The 17,283-nt window shown below is 38.9% G+C and overlaps 2 protein-coding genes across 7 annotated transcripts in view; one reads left to right on the top strand and one right to left on the bottom strand.

Moving 5' to 3' along the window:
• MCC (MCC regulator of WNT signaling pathway) overlaps positions 1-17,283 on the bottom strand; it is a 183,138-nt gene that overhangs the window by 94,578 nt on the left and 71,277 nt on the right. The gene's annotated exons all lie outside the window — the stretch shown is intronic.
• On the top strand, positions 71-16,834 carry LOC135459648 (uncharacterized). Its single transcript, XM_064735879.1, has 4 exons — positions 71-103; positions 185-650; positions 868-969; positions 16,570-16,834. The coding sequence occupies exons 1-4, from the start codon at positions 71-73 to the stop codon at positions 16,656-16,658; spliced, it is 690 nt and encodes a 229-aa protein (XP_064591949.1). The 3' UTR covers positions 16,659-16,834.

Below are 17,283 nucleotides of genomic sequence, written 5' to 3'. Positions count from 1 at the left end.
AGAAATATGGACTCATGTTTTAAGTTATTGCCCCTCCCAGTTAAGATCACGCAGAGGTTAACCACGCAAGATGGGATCATGTATTATCCAACGCTCTTACGCTGTAACTAAAGTTTAAAAAAAAAGTTACGTTTTGTTCACACCTGGCACCTGAGTCCCCCATGGTACTTGTCCTATTCGAAAGGAGAAAAAAGCTGTAGTCGCAGAAAATGGCGGGGGCACAAGAGCCGCACACGGCCACCATCCGTGCGCTCTCCTGGTGCCTTACCTGGGTCTCATCCTCGCCCGGCTGCGAGGACGCTCCGGGGCCGCCGACCCGCGGCCGCCGCGCCCGCTCCCCTCAGGCTCGCGGCCGCCGCCGGCTCCCCCCGCCAACTTCCCCCTGCCCGCCTCCTGCCCCGCCTCGCCCTTCCCCCGGGCCGGCGCGGCTCCCCTCGGCCACAAAGGGAGAGCCGCGGGTCAGGAAAGGCGCGATGCCGCCTGGAACGCGGCGCCCGAGCCAGATAAAGTTGTGCGAGGCGGAGGAGTGAACGGCAGGCTGGCAGGAGCAAAGAGGTTTTGGCATTCTGTCCTCACCGTGGGACACAAGGACTGCCCCATCCCACTTTCGGGCGAAAAACTCCCCTGGAACAGACCCTTCTTTAAGCCCGGTATGTATGTCTGTCTGCGGATGTTCAGCTGTCCTCAACGGGAGGAAGAGATGGGTGGGCGACAGACACCCTGCCCGCAGGAGCCCCTTTCAAGCTTGCCAGCCCTGCAAAGCCTCTTCCCCACTAAAACCCTCTCCTGACAAAATCCTACATGCAGCCAGTTGTTGTTCCAGTAACTCTGAAAGCCCTTCCTTTCTAGAAAGCCTTTCTTGTTTAGGAATGTGCGTGTACATACCTGGGAGAGGAAGGGGCAAGAACTACATACCCCAGGAAGAGAGGAGTGGCCGACCCAACAACTGCACCTTCAAGAGCAGCCTAAGTAAGTGCCGTGCTCCCCAAAGATCTGCCTTCTTCAAACAGGAGGAAAACCTGGCACAATGCGCCCCCTCCTTCATCTAAAAACTTCGGGCTACCCCACATTCCCTGCAGGGCACAGCAAGAGCACCCATCAACATGCTCTCATTAAGTGTCTGCAAGCACCTAAGTCCAATACTGGAGAGGCATTTTGCATAAACCTGCTTCTTTTTGGACATTGTTTTCTCAGTACCTTGTGCACAACCTCTGTTTTCTCCAGACACCTCTGTCTCCTTCACTTAAAATGTGTAAAGAATACCACAAAATGCAGCCGAATGCTGATTATTTGTGAGAACTTCTGTTTTCCTGTTTCATTATGAAAGCTTCTTATCCACATGAACAGGAAACCTTGTGGTAATCAGCCCCCTCCTTTTTGTTAAAAACACTGATGCTGACTGCCTGGGAAGCAAAAACAAATCCATCCTGAGTTCAAAGGCATTTCTGCATTCCAGTTGTTTCTCTGACAAGGCTATGTGTGACACAGCAGCCAATTTTTTTTCAATAGCAAAGCAGCAAACTGCACTTTAACATTCCCCTCCCCCCACCAACGATAAACAAAGCTTTTCATATCTGCTGCTGAAGAACAGTGCCCTTACCTTAATACACTGCTCACTTGTCCCATTAGCAGTGAACAGAGCATCTTACATCTAACAAGATCTGCCATTTTTTAATCAGTGAAGCTTAATGAAGCATTAGCCTCTTTCACACCCTCAGTCTCTGCAGCATAGAAAATATCTCAGCTTCAGCCTTCTCTCTGAGTCTGTCCCCCTGCTCAATCAGTACATGATGAACACGTGACAGCAAGACTTCTCCATCGAGACTCATCTCATATCAATAAGAGCTTTCAGAATGGCCCAATCCACAGATTACTTTACGTCTCAATGGTACTTTGCAGACCTTATCTGGAGGCTGGAGAGTGTTGCCGTTGCATATCACATTTCCAGATTAGCAAAAGATTTATTTTCAGGTGCTCACATTTGCAGTAAATTTCCAACAAACCTACAATAATAAGCAGGCATATGCAACAACAGAGAACAAAGCATTGTACAGTTCAGCATAAGGTTAGAAGTCACAGGTTAGAAAGAGAGGAGAAAGGGAAACTGTTATTTCTAAATCTAAAATCTTAACCTGTTTTTGCAGTGCTAAGTATCACTTAATAGTACTACATTATTTAATAAAGCAAATTAAGCCACAGGATTCTTTCATTTCAAGGGGACATGCAGAATATACTATGAGGTGTCAATGCCCACAAGACCATGTTCCCTTTTTCTGTGAAAACTTTCATGCTAAATCTACAGTTGTCATCATTGTTAATGCAAAAATAAGAAACCATGAATATGTGATGTATACAGGAGGTTCCCAAAACTTAGCAACAGAAGACCAGTAAAATGAACATATATAATTGTCACCAGCCAGCTTACAAATATCCCTGTATTAAAATCCATTCTAAACACAGTTCTGAATCCTAATAACACTACCAACTTAAGTATGTGTATGATTCTTTATATTTGAAAATGCACATTTTTGACTGTTCTGCAAGCCTTTGTCTAGTAAGGCAAGCACTGGTTATGTCTCTTTCCCTATGGGTTGAAAACCATTAAAACCATTACACAGTTCTTTCCTATGGAAGGAAACCACTCCAAAAGAGTCAAGAATTTGCATGAGAATGTCCATCTTGTGTTGAAATCATCATAAGAAATCTGCATTAATTGGCACTGTGTGGCTGGATGATAAATTTTACCACACGCTTGAATATGAAAGACAAATTTCAGCCCAGAAATTCAGTCCTATCTGACCTATTTTATTGAAGACGGAATTCCCTAAATATGTACACTTGCAAATATGGAGTTAAATGCTGGAGTATGTGGATACTTTTGTACAGATATATGTTCCTGTTACAAGAAGTAATTTGGAAATTTGATTGAACACCATAAAAATTATTTTTGTTCATTAGTTCAAGGTAAGCAACATATTTAAACAAATTTCAGTTATTTGACAATACTTCCATAAATAATAGCTGCTGACTTTCCTGAGTGTTGCAGAGCCTTCTTGGACAGACTGGTTTTAGATCTCATAACCTTACCACCAGGTGAATGGTTGCCATTCTAACCTTCATAATTTCTCTGTAACTGCTCTGTCTCAAACCTTACCCTGCCCCTGCCCAAGTGCCATTCCACGACTGAGCTGTGCTTTTGTGATGCATGCCAAAATGTATTTCCAATTCCCTTCTTCATAACTGAAAGCAGCATTCCTCTATAACCCTGAAGAGCTCTCTGGTTCATCAAACTGTGGTATTTTAAAAGGTGGTTTAGATCAAATGCAGCTTCTAAGGATTTACTTGCTTCAGACACCTGCATGCTCAGAAGCTTCCTCCTGATTTTTTCCTATCTTTTGTGCTATAAATAAATAAATAATAAACAAAACAGCTGAATAAAAGTGCCTGAACTGCTTCCCAATACCTAAAGTGAAAACCATTCCCTGATATCCTTTGGTATCCTCAAAGAAACAAGGTTCTGACCAGTATGCTGACATCATGAAACTGCTTTAACAAAGGTATTTAAAAGAAACCAAAACTAAAGCTTCTGGTTCACATCACCAGGAACAACCACTTCTCTCCTACTGTCAGAAGGAACTTCTGGAAGGGAAATTGTTTAAACTGCACATTGACAGTACAATGAAAGAACCAAAGCCAATGAGCACGTGAGTGTGCAGGTTAGGGAAAAGCAGCCTGTAGAGCACTCAGATTTGGAAAACACTTGACATGTGACCCACTAAGGCATCCTGCCAGCCAGTAACGATAACCCTAAAAGCCATAAGTACCTATAACCACTTTGCCTTTTACCCAAAATGTAAGTGTTTATAGCTAACAAATAAGTAAAACTGTAACACCACGGTAATCCTCAGGCACCTTGTGAAAGGGATAAGCTCAAAAACAGCCTCTGTAGAAAATTTTCGTTTTTACTTTCAGCTTTTAAATCTTCTTCCTATTCTTCTAAGTGCAAACTGATCTCAAACATATTTTTTAAAAAATTATTTTTTAAACTATATGTTTATTTCAGAGAAACTAAATTAATATCCATCCAAATCACCCCAAATATTCCACTAAACCCTATAGACAAAAGCAGCAAAGGGTGTCAAGAGAAAAATAAAATAAAAACAGTAGCTCTATACACAAATTTTCTTTCTATGGATTGCAATATATTCCTCAGACAATAACCAGAAAGATGTGCTGCTGTACCAAAAAGCTGTGCTATGCCCAGTGCTCCTGAATTACATTAGAACATTTAGCAACTTAATCTGACCTATTTATGTTCCCTCTTTTAATGGGCATAGCTGATTCAAGAGAAGAGCTATGCAGACCATCTGTCAGAAAGCCATTTTAAACATGTTTGAAGTATATAAAAGATAACAGTGAGTACACAGCTTATTAATTATTGCTATTAAAAATAAGCCTTTGCAGTAATTTTTTAAAAAGCTTTGTTGAGGAAAGTTTATATACCATCTCAAATGCAGTATTTGTTTGACTAAGGAAAACATTCAACAGACTAATCATTTTACCCCATACCCTGCAAAAAAGAAGAAAATCTACCAGTTACTAATTAATATTGCATGACAATCACTCTATCCACAGCAACTCTACTATTTGAAATTTTCCAAATAAAATTAGGCATTCTAAGAGACAGATAAATTGAAGCAAGGCAGTAAGTGCATAGAGTGATGCTGACTGAAACCTTATTACAATGGTAACAGTTCTCTAAAATGCATCCATCTCGATCTTGTCCTTCTTTGAAAATAATGTCTTCTTTCTTGAAAAGAAATGTGTCTGGCAAATCAGTTATTTTTGGGAGGCCACAAACACAGGGAGGGGAGACCTTTCTCTCTCACAAACATGGCAGACAGCACTGCAGTAATGTTAACCAGTTCAATATGACCAACAGATTTTAATCTGCAGAACTAAAACTTACCTCATATTCATGTAAGCTTAAAAAAACCAAATTTCTCAACAACTAAAGGGTTTTTTCTATTTTTATATTTCTATAATTATGTAAGAGTTTTTACATATTTTGTGTATACAAACTGTCAGAAAATTTAAGTCTTTTATCTCTCTCTAAGTAATTGTTATGCAAAGAGGGTTAAACTTCTATTACTCAGGCCTCCAGATTTGGCCCAAAGTTGCATGCATAGGTAAATTCATGCCTGCAACCAGCCTTTCAAAAATAAAGGGAGCATGAAGGTTTACCAAAACAAATATAGGGCTACTTACACATTGCTGAACTGCAAAGAGGTGTTCTTTTCAAGAACACCAAATACATCTGTTCAAACCAATCTTTTGGCCAATCCCACACTCTCAGTGATGGAAACAGACTAACACTACCAGCATATAGAAAAGGCTGTCAGGCAGCTGCAGCTTACTTCAAGGTGACCCACCTACTTTGTCCTTAATTCTGTATTAACAACACAATAATATATAATAGTAACAACATGCTGCAAGTTGTAATACATGTAATACACAGCATACACAATACATAATAATAACAACATTATTCTGCATAACATACCATTTTGCACTGTGTTTCTTCTACTTCCAAACCTGACTGGCATGCTACCTCAGTTTAAAACAGGTTCTGTTGACTTAGCATAACTTAGTCAGGAATACTCGAATTTCTAATACAAAATTCTGTATTTTCTATACCCCCTCCCTCTCCCACTAATTTGATTCCACATCATGCAATAATTTTTATATAAAGTCCCACTTTCCTTACCACATTGATCTATTGGAAAGCTCTTCATGCCCTGGAAGACAGGCAATTCTATTACACTGTCAGCCACATATGGGTGCAAGATGATTTGGGTGTGTCAGTGATAAACAAGTATGGACAGTGATTGCATGGAACAACTGGTTGCAGCAGAGTCACAGAATTCAAAACCAGAAGAAACAGTGATGATCTAATCTGACCTCCTGCATAACACACAAGCTGTATCACCCCACCTAGCAATTACCTGCCTCTGTGACAAGTTTGATGTGGTAACTCATCAACACTGGTTTTGCCAGATCTGTTTTGAAACAGTCACCTACAATGCTAATTTGACACATGCTGCATCAGGCAGGTCCTCTACCTCCCAAACACACTTCCCAGAAGACAGGGAGAATGTCCTTTTCTGGATCCAGAGATTACTGGCTCACTTTGCCACCCCATTCTGTGCTGACAGGGCAGTTCCTGCTAGCACAAAGCAGCCAGATAAATTCACTCTCCAGTGGAGTCATTGTCCGTCCAGTGCCTCTTGGAGAGCACCCACTGGTGCTCTCAAACACCAATTCAGCAGCTCTCCAGGCAGCACAGAGTGCCCAGTCCCCTGATTCAGCTCAGGAACTTGCACCCTGCCTCAGAACAAACCCCTAGGGGTGACCAGGGGTAGTTCCCTGGCATGACTTCCATGGCTTCCACAAGCCAGGTAGGAGCGAGGTGTCACAAAGTGGTACCACCTAAAAGAAACAACCCATGCAAAACATTTATTCAATTTCTAATTGGATTTGTCATTGTCAGGTAAATTATTCAGATTAACTAGTAGATACCTATCTTTTCTATGCAAATATTATAATAAGTTTTATGTTGTTGGCATGTTTTGTAAGTAGAAAGACATTTTTTGTTTCAGAGACAAAACCAATTAGATTGACAAGATAATACTGAGTTTTCATATTCTTCCTTAAATTTGGGGTTGTACATACTTCAACTTCTGTATGATTATTTCAACCAATTTGTTTGACACCCTGAGCCCACAGACACAAAAACATATTGTAAATTGTTTTAAACTCTTGTTTTATTTGGAACACAAGATTTTCCAGTGAATTAACTGTTATATTTTATAACCTTACATGATTTTTTTTAATTTAGTGTGTTTCTAATACCCATCCACAGACATTCAAATGAGAAAACTCCAGAAAAATATTGACTTCTGACTGCAACCTACATATGTTTTCTGCTCAGGATTCACTCCTTCAGTATTTATCACAAGTGACAGCAAAAGAAAATAACTAAAGTGGTCTACCTTAGAAATCTATCTTTAAGTTACTTCTCCCTCCTGCCCTTGCAGTAATAATCAGCAGGTCAAGCATTACACAGAAAGTTTTTGTATGCTGTGCCTATCTTCCCTGTCCTTGCACATAGTAAAAACTGTTTGGAAGAACCTGCAGCACTACACATTCCTTGGAATGGTCAGACAGAACTTCTGAAGCACGAACAGCATTAGAAAACCCACAGTGCCGTAACTGCACCTTTAAACACTAAACCTTCTCCTTCCGCCTCCTCAGGTAACAACAGCCACACTGGTTTTCTCTCTTTTTTCCCCTATATGACTTGTAAGTTATCTACTGTATTCAATTCTGCCTTATTTATCATAAACGAAACCACCAGCCAAGTTCTAAAAACAGAAGTATTTCTGCAAGACACAGAATGAAACAGCAACTGCCTTCTACACCATGGGTTTTCTTTTTGAGTTACACATGTAGTCTAGATGTTTAATACTGATACAAAATAGCAAAAACAAAACCCTTAACAAAACACAAGGGCTTCTCTTCTGTTATTGATGTATAGGTATGGGGTTTTTCTGCAGCTTGCAACCTGACAACTGTCACATTGAGGGACACAGTATTTCATGTCTTTGTGTTCTGGGGATATTTCTGCTTGATTCCTGTTCAACATCAAATTCAGTTCACCATAACTTTTTGAAGAATGTTTTATGCATTTACTCAGCTCGTAAGTGTGTAATACTTAGAAGGTTATAAACCAAAGACAACTGTTTTATTTGCCTTTTTTCTAAGTGCATGAATGCTTTGGGGAAAACACTGCTAGCATTTTTGTTGTTGTTTTTGTGCAGGAGTACTATCTTCATAATTTTAATTTTAATGTAAAAATACAGAGCATACAAAAGCACGTCATCCTTAAGCAAACAGAAAATTTGCTTTATGGGCCAACAGGGCAATAAGGCTTGATAGAGAAGTTTCCATCAAAATGTTCTGATCACTGGTCACTAATCTAGCTGTAAAAAATTATCCAAGTATTTTTCTAGCTTCTCGTTTTCAAGAGCTTTTAAGTTGTACTGACTTCATAAATCCATGACCTCACAGTGTTTTCCACATTTCAGATGGGGAAAAGGTTTTGAATAGATAAATGGTTGAAAAAGCAAGCTTATGTGGATGTCAGTATCTCCACCTTAACCACAAAAAGGAAGTCTTTTGGAGTTCAGAAAACTTGCCATATAACAATTCTCTCACTGAAGTTTTTATTTATCACAGGATAAATCAGGTAATGTGGATCACAGTGGATGATTGCAGGGGGTTTAGCACAGCTGTTGTGAAAACAGCCTTGTCTCCTGTCCTTTAGGAATCTACTGAAATACAAAAACATTCCTTGTAACAAAACCTGCCGCTGCATCCGTTCTGAGCTGTTGAAAGGAGGGCAGGAGGCATGGCCAGTGGCTCTGACTCACATTCCCAGAAAGTGAGGCGGCGCAGCTCAGGCAGTTCTTCCCCCTGCCGACTTCTCCTATTACCTCCAGAGCACAAAGCTCTTCCTGAGCCACTGCAGCTCGCAGCCTTCGGCATGAGTCACTCCTGGCTCCCGGCTGCATCCCTGTGCAACAGTGCAAAAGGCTGAGAAGTTCAGTGCGTGTCCAGCTGAGCCAGACCCCTTACGGCCAACAGCAGCTTCTCAAAGGCAGCAGCAGCAGCTGGACAGTCTGAGCCATAAAAGCTCACTGTCTGAGTGCATGACTGTGAGCTCAAAAGAATATATTTTAAAAATGCTTTTTCCTTTCCCCTAAAGGAATGTGAATTCCCCTAGAGATTCACATGCTCTATGTGCAGATATATTGCTGTTATATATATTCATACATGTGTATATACGTGCATAAATATGCATGCATATAAGTATTCACAGCAATCACACAGTCTGCTTAGGTGTGAGATAATAAAATAATTAAGTAAATTTTGCATTTGCATTTTTCAGTATCAAATGTGATTCTTACAGTCCTTATTTACTGCATTTACTGAAAATATGATCCCGAGAGCTTCTGTTCTTTTTTCAGATCACTTCCCACTGTACAAGTATCACAGAGGAAATGGATTCTAGGCTAAATTTAAGCCTAAATTGAAGACAGTAATTTGCCACCCAAAACTATTATGGCAAAAAGATTTTCCCATTACACATAGCCCCACTTTAGAGCCAATTTCTGACAGGTGTCACAAAACTATTCCCTTTTACACTGTTGCATGAGTACAATTACTGTTACAGAGAAATCATCCCAATGATTTTCTTCTTATGTTGTGTCAAAGCTTTTCACAGAATTATCTCAGTACTTCCATGCATGTAAAATAGATTTGTCTGCACATCCATTAAACACTTAGACATACCCTAGCTCCTGAACATATTACTTCAATAGTAGTCATATTAACCTTACTTCAGAATATTTTAATAAACAAACATTTACAGAATCATGCTGCTCTCCTAGTACTATCCTTCTACCACTATCCTAAGCATTACATCTTGAGTTTGGAAAGCAAATGGTTTTCTAAAGGTCTTTGCCAAAATTACCCTCTATTGTTCTTCTCTTTTACTGCTATGCAGTTTTCATTTACAGCATTCCCAGTAGCATCTGATAAAATCATTACTGATGGTAAAAGCAGCAACTCCTCAGGTTAATATGCATCCAATATGCATCACCGTTTTTAAGTCTTTATCATGGCTGGGCATTAGTCTGCTGTGGGAGGTGGTGAGCAAATGCCTTTACATTGCTTTTTTACTTATGTTTTCCTTCTCTCTTCTTCCACTTACTAAACAATTCTGATCTGTACCCAACCTAATCTATTGACTGGGGAAGGGAAGAATAAGAAACAGAAAAACCTGTGACCTGAGAAAGCACTGTTCATCAACAGCCAAAACATTAGTGTGTTATCTGTATTGTTTTGACTATAGATCTAAAAGACACCTCAATACAAGATGCTATACTTCCCTCCCACCTAGGTCCAGTTCAAGAATGAAAAAATAATGTGGATACATCATGTACTAAGTCAAGAAAAAATACCTTCAACTTTAAAATAAAACAAAGAGGAAATGTTACGAAAATATGTTTTAAAGATGTTTGGGGGAAAATGACTGAACAAACACAAAACCCAGTGTGCTGTTCTGAGGGTAAGGCTATTAAGTGACAACTAAATCAGGTATATAAAGACATTAGTGAGCACAAAATAAAACAAAGATGAATGGCAAGGACAATCCAAGGCTAGATCAAGCAAAGTAATTAGACTACAATGAAGAGTTGACTGTTAAGGGGAAAAAAAAATCAAGGAATAACTCTTTATTTTCTCATAATACAAAAATGAAGCCGTGACACTGAAAACAATTAGATGTCAGGTTCAACACAAACAAAAAAGGATTTTCACACAATATGCCACCAGTCTTTGGGACCACTGCCCCACCAGAGGTGATATTTGCCAGTTTACATGGATTCAAAGAACTCTTTCATTAAGGCAAGAAATATCCTTCAAAAAAAGCCATTAAGCAGAATGGCCTATTCCCAAATTTCTGGGCTCTGGCTCAGAAATTTCTCTGCTGAAATAAGGTGGGGCACAACAGTACCTCACTGCCTTATTTTTGAACAAAGCAACTATTCTCACCCACTGTCTGAAACACAGACCATGCAGTAGTTTGTCTTCTCATCTGATGTCCTATAGGTTTAGGTCTTACTTACAGCTTAAGAAATTACCTATGCATTTATCAATTCAAATTTTGCAACTCCTCCAAGCTCATTTTCCTTGTTGAAGAAATTCCATTTCAACATGGAGCTCTCGCATCCTGGTCCTACAAGTGTCTTCCCAGACCCTCACAGAATGGGGAGCCAATTGGTTCAGCCCAAATACGACAAAGTGCCTTGAAGGCAGAAGAGCAAAAGCTTCCCAAGGCAGGGCAGCCACTAGTAAAACAGAAACTGTGCTCTAGGACAGGAGAGTGCCAGCCCTACCCCTGCTTTCTGCCTGGAGCATTCCACCACCTCACCCAAGCCAAATCCTTTGGCTTGTATGCCACTTGTTTGGCCGCTGTCTGAGCAGGCATGAATAATTTCTGTTACCTCCCTTCTCCTCAAACACAGTACTACATGTTTTCATGAACAACAACCAACTCTAGTGAAATACTGGTTGGAAAGGGAAAGAATCTGAAAGAGCATGGAGTAAAGGGAAAAGGGGAGGAAAATGGAGAGAAGTTATTTACAAAAATGAAGCTGAGGACTGGCAGTGCAAGTCTAACACAGTACAGCAGAAGAAAGTAGGTTATGAGATCAGTGATCAATCAGCAAGGAGAGCACTTTAAACATACACATGAGAGGGAGGTTAGTGCTGCAGCAGAAGAAAAATGTTCACTGGTATGCCAAGAATGCTACTGTTTCTTTCCATAACCAAGGCTGCAAGAGGGAATCTAATCTAAAGAGGTAAAGGAAAAAATCTGCGTGGGTCACTCTCCAAAGTAGCTCAGCAGCCCAAACACAGATATGAAAACTATTGACAAAGTGGAATGGCTTTTGCTCACAGTCAATAAACCAGGCCCTCAGGTCTACTGCTCCTGCTATCAGGAACATTTTGGTTGTTGATGAGAGTGCCCTGATGAGAGTGGTATTGTTAGAAACACTCCTGGAAGAAAGGATTGTTGCTGAACTGAGACCTTATTAAGATGGAGGGGTAAGCCATGTAACAGCATTGAAATCAACGCTGCTTACATCCCAGTCAAAATTCAGCCCGAAGTGGGTTAATTGAAAGATAAATCTTCAGTAAGCATACAAGACCTAGATAAACTAAGACTACCAAAATTATGAAAGTCTCATTTTCTTCTTATGTATAGCAGCAGATCAGCAGAATTTTAAGCATCACATGAACACCGTATCATTAAGAGATTTTCTACCCTGTGACAGCAGCCATGATCCACTAACACTGATTAACTCACTCACATGAGACCAGAAGCAAAAGGATCATTTAATCAATGGCCAATGGAAGTATGAATACCTTTCTTTCCATTCATTTATTTATCCATTTCTCTCTGCCCATTCTATTCCCAAAATAAAGGAATGGAACACATCTCAAAACAACCCAAAGACGATAATTTTCTACCAACTCTTACACAGAAACATTCAAAATCTACTAAAATCTTCTCTTAAAATTCTCAATTCCACCACACTGCATGCTGTATCTGGTTACAAATTGTTAACTGGAAAGTGAGAAATGAGAGTGTTTACAGGATATGACCTTCTACATGTTACATTTTGTCTGTGCAGCCAAGTCCGTTATGAAACATCATTTAACCACTTTTGCTACTTCCTTGTTACTCTGATTTCCAGAAGGAAATCCTGCTCAAATCCAGGCAAATTTTCTTGACAGCTGTGAAACTTTAAATAGTAGCACAGTGTATCTTTGCTGACTTGATGGTAACTTTGGAAGGAACAGCTTGAGACATTGTGATTCAGAAATGGAGTTAAATCAGTAATCAGGAAAGTTTCAATACATGTTCTGGTCTAAATTTGCTTTGTGATTATTTAACCTGGTCGACAGGTCTCAATGCCAAAGCCATCTCTGATTACACTACATGTTAGGTCTATTTGCAATAATGTCCAGTCTCTTCTATGACAAACAACTCTCTAATTGGCAGTAGGTTTTGCAAAGCCTGTTCAGTTCTGAAGTTTTAAAAGGCAAACTCATAGTTCATTTTAAGTAGTTTAATAAGTGCTAGTTGTCTAGCACTTGAAGTTGTCTTGATATTTTATTTTCATTGTCAGCATCTTTCATTCTTCAGAAAACAAAAAAACAATTTCTCTTCTTCTACCACATCAATCACACAAGAAAAGCTAATGACACCCTGTCAAATTGACAGAATTAAAAAAGTTATCCAGGCATAAAAAGCCATAGTCTTTAGTATTCTGCCATATTCTCCTTCATATCAACCAGTACTGTACCTAGTTCTTCAATTAATCTGGCAAATTTGAGGTGACTACTTCAGTCACTAGTCTCATATAAAGTTAGCATGTCTAGAACTGCAAGAGCAATAAAGGATCCAATCACACAATTTCAAATGACACTCAGATGGACTCTCTTTTCAGTGAGGTTCAACTACAGTATTTTTTCATGTACTTAAAAAACCCAGAGATTATATTTGAATTATGTATCAGACTTCTGTCATCACCAGATTTTTAAAATTTAATTGTTCACTACATTTTCATTAAAAAAAAAAGTCACAGAAGAGCCAAGCATTATCTACTTTGGCAAAAATTTTACTATATTAAACTTGAAATGATACTTAAATAATAATTGACCAAATTTAGTGCATTCTGCAAAAGGTATTTCATGTACTGGTTTTTTGAAAATAATTTGAGGTGATTACTTCAGTTTTAAATGTGAGTTTAAAAAGGTGAGTTTTAAAGGTGAGGTGACTACTCCAGATGTCTGGACACTGCATCTTCTAATCAAATGTGAAAATAGTACATGGAAAATATCTGCCCTACCAAGAACAATCTTAAGTGCTCACGAAAGATTCAAAAGCAAAAGCAAAAATTTCTCCTTCTTTTGAGCAGTTTGTTGTTACTCTGCAAATTCTTGAAATCAGACATTCCCTTCCCGTATGAATACAATGTTCCTCATTGCTCATTAACAATAATCAACATTTACAGCTTATATAGACACTGGGACATTAACTGCTAATTTCTACAGTCATATTTCTATTAGTGGTCAAACTACAATAAGAGGCAAGAAAGCCATTTCAAAGTTAACCAAGGCAGCATGCCAGAAAAACCAAGGTACAATAAGACACCAAAATGAGGACTTAGAATGAAATAAAAAGTTTTACTGAAACTTAATCAGTGAAGAAAATGGTTCATTACAGGAGGTCACAGAACAACACATCTCCAGATCCTACAGCAAACAGATTTCTCTACCCAGCAACTCATTCGCTGTGCAAGAAAACTCAGGTCATGTGAATTCACAAAAGGTATTGCAAAAAGGATCAAATATGACATGGGGAAATTAGAGAAGGAAAACAGACCACATGAGAGGAGGCCAGAGATTTATGCAAAAAAACTGTATAATGAAAGATTTTTAGAAACCCTTCCAAATGAACTAACAGCAACAACAAAAGCCTCCTAAACACTTTTACCCATAGGTATCAGTAACTTGGATATAACTCAGACCCTCAGGAAAGCTACTAACTCTGATCTTCCGACACTTCTTCTTTTCAGCATTATTTTAAACTATATTTGAGACATACTTTCAATACTCCACCCATAACAAAGTTTTAATTTATTTCAGAGTACACCTTTATTTGTCAGAAACTTTTATTAACACAATAAACACCCAGCCTACATGCATAAAAGAAAGCTTCTTCTTAAATGATACTCTTTTTTTTCAGTCTTAGGTTCCCTTAGTTCCTTTAGGAGAGCTATCCTCAGAAATATTTCCCATTATCTATAAAAGTTTATTAGATAATATTTTGCACACAAGTCTCCTGAAAATACACTTTGAGTAATCTGTAACTAACCTATGTATTTTTGACAGCATAGTTTATTATTTAGTACCAACATGTGGTATTTCTCTAGAAGCTTTATATAGTCCATTGGAGATTCTTTTTCATTCTTTCTACTTTTCTCAATTTCTCATTACGTTTTGTGACATCCTATTTCAGACAGGGAAGGCAGACATTAAAAAAAGCTTTGATGACACACACATAAGTACATAGTACATTTGGAGTTAAAAACAAGGCTTATCTTCCAGCCCACTCCATTAAGCATAATGTAGGAACCCACGTTCAATTTCTCCTACATAGCAGATTACTTTACATCTAAGAATTGATGGTTGAAAATTAAACATTAAATGACAGAAGCCAATAGCGAAGTGTGTTCAATGCTAGAACAGAAGCTAAATGGATACAATGGATAACTATCTACATATCTCAGTATAAACAGGCATTTATTCTTAGGAGAGGAAAAAGGGGTACATTTACTTTGCTCCAATGTACCATCCCCAGCTGCTTGCTGAATTGTAGGACTGCACCTGAAAATGGTGATTATTTTTAATGGAGATGGTATCATACAAAGATTATGGTATGTTTTGTTCTTTTTCTGATTCATCATTGGTTGTCATTATTAATGATTTCAATCAACCTCCATTTCAATTATATACTCAAGGGCAGGACAATTGAGAGACAAATAAACAGGCTGAAGGACTGTAGTAGTTTCAGCAGTAACTTCATTATATTCAATAAGGACAAATGCAATCTCTGGCAGATAAGATGAACTAAACTCGCAATAGACCATGCTAGGGACTGACTGACTCGTAAACCTTTGCTGAAAAGGATCTGGCAAAAAGAATAAAAGGCTAAACAGGTGCCCACAGTGCACAATGGCAGCAATAAGGACTAATGGCATTCTGAATCCAAATTCAGGAGATAGGCTGACACTCCCACTTACTTTGTGCTCTTCAGACCACCCCTTAGAAGTGTGTGTTCAGTCTTGGGTCTCACAGCACCGGAACAACATTCAAATCATAATGTCTGGAGTCATACACTCATAGAATGGTTTAGGTTGGAAAGGACTTTAAAGATCATTTAGCTCCAAACCCCCTGCCACAGGCAGGAAACTTGCACTAGACCCTGTTACTTTGAGGCCCATCCAGCCTGGTCTTGAACACCTCCAGGGATGGGGAATCCACAGCCTCTCTGGGCAATCTGTGCCAGTGCCTCACCACTCTCAGAGTGAAGAATTTCTTCCCAATATATAATCTAAACCTACCGTCCTTCATGTTAAGGCCACTTCCCCTTGTCCTATCTTCAAGGAACCTAAACAAGCTTCCCAAGGGCCAACTAGATAAACAGGGTGCTGAGCACTTGAGGAAAGGCTGCGATTACTTGTTCAGATGCAGCTTTAGAGAACCTCATGCAGCCTGTCAGTAGCCATGAAGAGGTTGGCATGAAGATACAGCCGTGCTCCCTGCTGAGATGCATAGAGGACACGCGGGAACAAAAGTTAAAACAGAGGAAGTTCCAGCCTGATGTGTGGAACAACCTTTTCCCTCCAAGGACAGCCAAGCGACAGATGGGATTGCCAAGAGATGCTCCATGAAACAGAACCTGGCAGAATTCAGTCAAGCTTCCAGCTATCACTGACTCGGTATTAAAATACCATTAAAGGCTACTCTGTATCTATAACTACTCATCTCTTCATTTTTTAAGTATTCAAGTCCCTGAATGGCACTGAAGGGGTGAAAAAGAGAGTTGTTTGCTTTATTTTCTGTTTTGTTTGGAAGTATGGGATAAGCAGAAGCCATTTCCAGCCTCACCTCAGTCTGGATTCACATCAGCTTCTTCTGCAGAACACAATATATTTTATCATAAATGCTGAACTGAACATGAGAAACATTTTTGATAATTGCATTTGCATAAATGGATTTTATTAGACATCCTCCCAATAGTTATTTACTAGTCCTACTGTGCACTACTTGTAAAATTATTACAATTTATTTAAATTTTTTTTCTTACAGAAAGAGCCAGCTTCTACTCAGGAAAACCAGAACAAAAGGAGAAGAAAGAACAGAATACTTCCCAGAGAGAAATGGCTTTAGATCACTGAATTACTGGAAAGGAACATAAACTGATTTTAAGGTCTATATATATATGACTGGATTAGGGTTATTTTACTAAAGACTATGATCTCAAAACAGGAGATAAGAGGCTGAAAAAAACAATCTAGAATGAGACCTGTCTTTGAGACAAAACCACTATAATATCCATACAAATGCAGCCACATATGAGCAGTATGTAATTTGAGAAAACCATTTCTCTCACTGACCTCTCCACTTTATCTAGTATACTGATTTAGAATAGCTAAAGAAAAGATGAATAGACAAGCAGGGGAAAAAAGTAGCATGTGGCACGTTTGTCCTAAGGGGGGATAAAGAAAAACCTGAAAAATTCTTAGATGTTAAATTGAATGGAAATCTTATTGCACTTGCTCTGCACTCTGTATTTGAATTACACCCTTGAGCAACAGCAGCAAAATCACAAGAGCTGGGAAAATAAAAGTTTTTTTCAGTATTTCCTGTTCATCTGGTGACTATAATCAGAGCTAATGTGTAGATTATTATCAAAAGAAATAAAAATTATCAAATCCATTATCAAGAAATAAAAAATCTTGTGAAAATCATTGCATGGAGTTACCATGAGTTAAGGTAATATATATGTATAAGCACACTGAG

This window comes from Zonotrichia leucophrys, chromosome Z, assembly GCF_028769735.1.
Source record: "Zonotrichia leucophrys gambelii isolate GWCS_2022_RI chromosome Z, RI_Zleu_2.0, whole genome shotgun sequence".
NCBI lineage: Eukaryota > Metazoa > Chordata > Aves > Passeriformes > Passerellidae > Zonotrichia > Zonotrichia leucophrys.
Note: the sequence above shows the minus strand (reverse complement) of the source record. Positions and strands in the feature narration are given on the sequence as shown.

Coding starts and splice junctions, on each gene's coding strand:
- LOC135459648 (XM_064735879.1), top strand. CDS start 71: ATGGGATCATGTATTATCCAACGCTCTTACGCT. Junction 651..867: donor CAGACCCTTCTTTAAGCCCG/GTATGTATGTCT, acceptor TTTCTTGTTTAG/GAATGTGCGTGTACATACCT. Junction 970..16,569: donor CACCTTCAAGAGCAGCCTAA/GTAAGTGCCGTG, acceptor TTTTTCTTACAG/AAAGAGCCAGCTTCTACTCA.